At 63.5% G+C, this 4,016-nt stretch overlaps 1 protein-coding gene across 1 annotated transcript; it reads right to left on the bottom strand.

The window, feature by feature from the left end:
• Positions 1–1,687: 1,687 nt before the first annotated feature.
• GPR135 (G protein-coupled receptor 135) lies at positions 1,688–3,019 on the bottom strand. The gene has a single exon (XM_054027092.1). It carries the CDS (start codon positions 3,002–3,004, stop codon positions 1,706–1,708), a length of 1,299 nt encoding a protein of 432 aa, XP_053883067.1. The 5' UTR covers positions 3,005–3,019; the 3' UTR covers positions 1,688–1,705.
• Positions 3,020–4,016: the final 997 nt, after the last annotated feature.

The raw sequence follows: 4,016 nt of genomic DNA, 5'->3' as shown, positions 1-4,016 counted from the left end.
AGTTATGTAGTGAGCAGGATAATGTTCACCCTGAAATACAAACTGGACTCATTACATTGCTTTTTCTCTCCTTCAACAGAATACCTGCCTCTCTCTAGAGCAGGGGTGGGCAAACTTTTTGGCCCGAGGGCCACATCTGGGTATGGAAAGTGTATGGCGGGCCAGGAATGCTCACGAAATTGGGGGTTGGAGTGTGGGCTCTGGGGTGGGGCCAGAAATGAAGAGTTCAGGCTGTGGGAGGGGGCTCCAAGCTGGGGCATGGGGTTGGGCTGCGGGCGGGGAGTGAGGGCTCTGGCGTGCGGTGCGGGCTCTGGCGTGCAGGAGGGTGGGACTGAAGGGTTCGGAGGGCAATCAGGGCTGGGGCAGGGGGTTGGGGCGCAGGAGGGGGTCAGGGGTGCAGGCTCCTGGTGGCGCTTACCTCAAACTCCTGGAAGCAGCGGCATGTCCCCCCTCCGGCTCCTATGCCGAGGCGCAGCCAGGCGGCTCTGTGCGCTGCCACATCCGCAGGCAACCGTGGCCAATGGGAGCTTCGGGGGCAGCGCTTCCTGGCTGTCCCTATGCATAGGAGATGGAGGGGAACATGCTGCTGCTTCCAGGAGCCGCGGCATGCGTGGAGCGGGCCAAGCCCTGGACCCCGCTCCCCGGCAGGAACTCGAGGGCTGGATTAAAACATCTGCAGGGCCAGATGTGGCCCCCGGGCCATAGTTTGCCCACCCCTGCCCTAGTGGCTCATATAAATATATTCAAAGGATGTTAGACGAAATTAGACATTTTTGTCCATCTTAAAGAGGAAATTCACAAGTCTACAAACTGAATGGTGCCACAACTATTCCAATCCCATATTTTATCTTTTCTTCAATTTTGTCTGGATCAGAATACAGTACTGATCTCCCATTTCTGGGAATGTTCCCCGTTTGAAATACTTCTCACACAATGTATGTACTGAAAGGAAACGATCACAAATTTCATGGGGCTTCAAGTTTCATTCTTCTCCCCCCCCATAACCTTGCACATTTTCTTTAAATCTGCAGAGCTCTGAGTGGGATTTTTCTTATGTTTGGGGTTTAAAAATGAACCTCAAGGTGCTCTTGGTGATGTCAGATTTTCAGTCTGTCCTAGTCTGAGACTTGGTGTATTTCCACATATAATGCGTTAAAGCAACTGTCTCCTGCAAAGCTGCAGTTTTCACAGTGTGATACCTTTTGAGTGTCTTAGAGCTGGCAATACTCAGCTTTCAGTCACTTTTTTTTTTTTTTTTTTTGGCACTTAACAGTTTCCAATGCTCAGGCGGCTTGTGTTGTTCTTAACTTCCTATTGGCACTTTTTTGCTAAACAGAGATGAGCTCACAGGGTGATTACTGCCACCTTCTCTCTCTCTGCAGCTGTGCTGGGCTCATTTCAGCAGCTCTCCCCTGCACCTTTGATCCCCTGTTGAAATGGGGAGAGCCAGCGCACCTGCCCCTGGGTACTTCCTTTGTCTCCCACGCTGGCATTAAGAACTGGAGCAGACCCACTAGCGCATCCAGTGCAGCCCCCTGGTTACTGCACATTGCTCCCCGGAAACTAGGCTGAGCAAAGCCCTAGTTACAAACGGCCCAAGCCACGGGTCTCCCGGTCCCTTCCGTGGGCACCTGTTCCACAGCCCGAGCCAGCTCGCTGTCAGGCAGCTTTTCCCAGCGCTCCCCCCCCCCCCCCCCCGGCCGCTTCAGAGGCTGGTATCAGCGGTGTCGGATTTGGGCGGCAGGGCAGCCTGGGAGGCCGTGTCGGGCTGCGCGTCGCGGCAGAAGAGCACGGCCGGGTTCTTGCAAGCCCACATGGCCACCTCGCCGCCGCTGGCCGGGCTGGAGGAGGAGAGGGTGCTGGCGGCGTGGCCGCCGGGCCGCTGCTGGGCGTAGCGCTCCCGGCCTGGCTCGGCCCGGCCGCGGGCCTCCAGGCGCTGGCCCCGGGCGGCCAGGTAAGCGGCCACGTTGTTCCTAGTCCGGTAGCCGCCCTCGCGGCTGCGGCCCAGCAGCATGGCGATGTTGGGGTTGCGGGCGGCGTAGATGAGCGGGTTGATGGCGCCGTTGGCCCAGGCCATCCAGCTGGCCACGGCGTCCACGGTGGGCGAGAAGGGCAGGTGGCCGGCGGCGGCCGCCAGCCCCAGGACGCAGTAGGGCCCCCAGCAGCAGATGATGGAGACGATCATGATGAGCACGGTGGTGGCGGTGCGCATCTCTCCGTAGCAGCGCAGCAGGTGGCCGTAGGTGGTGAGCGGCCGCACCCGGCTCTCGGAGAGGCGCACGGCCCGGCAGATGTTGTAGTGGCAGAAGCACATGAGGGCGAAGGGCAGCAGGTAGCAGAGCACGATCAGCACCGCGCTGTAGGGCGGGCCCAGCCGCGACGAGCCCCAGGGCAGCAGCACGTAGGTGCAGCGGCCCGAGCCGGCCCCGTGGCCCCCGCCCGCCGCCTGGGCCAGCAGGTACCAGGGCGCGGCGAAGCCGAGCGCCGCCAGCCAGACGGCGGCCAGCAGCTGGGCGGCGCGGCGGCGGCCCATCTTGCGGCGGGGCTGGCGCACGATGGCGCAGTAGCGGTCGAAGGCGAGCAGCGCCATGGTGAGGGTGGCGGCGATGCCCAGGCCGGCGTGCAGGGCGGCGCTGGCCAGGCACAGGCGCCGGCCCGAGAGCCAGGCGCCGCGCGGGCGGCTCAGCAGGCGCAGGAAGGCGAGGGGCAGGCAGAGCAGCGCGCCCAGCAGCTCGGAGAGCGACAGCGACAGCACGAAGGCGTTGGTGACGGTGCGCAGCTGCCGGTGCCGGGCGATGACCAGCACCACGGCCCCGTTGCCCAGCGCCGACAGGGCGAAGATCAGCACCAGCAGCAGCGCCTGCGAGGCCAGCGCCGCGCCCGACCAGCCCGCCTCCTCCGCCCCGGCGGCGGGGTCAGCTGCCGGCGCCTCCCCGCCGCTCTCATTGCCCCCCGCCCGGGACAGGGCGCTCAGCAGCGCCGGGCTCGCCGACGGCGGCTCCATAAGCGGCGAGCATCCCCTTCCCCGCCGCCCCGGGGAGAGCGGCAGGCGGGGGAGGAGGCTCGGCTCGAGGCCGGCCCAGGGGTTGGGGGCCCGGCTGCAGCGGGGACGCGGAGCCGCGCTTGGGGCTGTTGCTCCCCGCCCGGCCTGGCGGGCTTTGTGCTCTGCCTGCCGCGCGCCCGCGCCCCCCGCTGCGTGCGGGCTTCGGGGGCTCCGGGAGCCGCTGACGTCTCCAGCCCGTTGCCCAGGGAACCGAGTCCGGCCTGCCCGACTGCGCACACGGGGCCCGGCGGGAGTCAGCGGCGACCCCCGCGCTGCCGAGACCCCTGGTCGCCCGCAGGGCTGGGACCGTGCGTGCCCCCGACGCACACAGACAGCCTCCGACGGACACCCGCAACAGACTGACACACATCCCCTACAGACACTCCCTGACACCCCCCCAACACAGACACCCCCTGACAGACTGACACATATCCCCAACAGACGCCCCTGACACCCCCCAAAATAGACTGACACACACACACACCCAACACAGACACCCCCAACAGACTGACACACATCCCCTACAGACACTCCCTGACACCCCCTCAACACAGACACCCCCTGACAGACTGACACATATCCCCAACAGACGCCCCCGACACCCCCCAAAATAGACTGACACACATCCCCTACAGACACTCCCTGACACCCCCCCAACACAGACACCCCCTGACAGACTGACACATATCCCCAACAGACGCCCCCAACACCCCCCAAAACAGACTGACACACACACACACCCAACACAGACACCCCCAACAGACTGACACACATCCCCTACAGACACTCCCTGACACTCCCCCAACACAGACACCCCCTGACAGACTGACACATATCCCCAACAGACGCCCCCGACACCCCCCAAAATAGACTGACACACCCCCCCAACACAGACACCCCCTGACAGACTGACACATATTCCCAACAGACGCCCCCGACACCCCCCAAAATAGACTGACACACATCCCCTACA

This window comes from Malaclemys terrapin, chromosome 4 (genome assembly GCF_027887155.1).
Source record: "Malaclemys terrapin pileata isolate rMalTer1 chromosome 4, rMalTer1.hap1, whole genome shotgun sequence".
Taxonomy (NCBI): Eukaryota; Metazoa; Chordata; order Testudines; family Emydidae; genus Malaclemys; species Malaclemys terrapin.
Note: the sequence above shows the minus strand (reverse complement) of the source record. Positions and strands in the feature narration are given on the sequence as shown.

Coding starts and splice junctions, on each gene's coding strand:
- GPR135 (XM_054027092.1), bottom strand. CDS start 3,004: ATGGAGCCGCCGTCGGCGAGCCCGGCGCTGCTGAGCGCCCTGTCCCGG.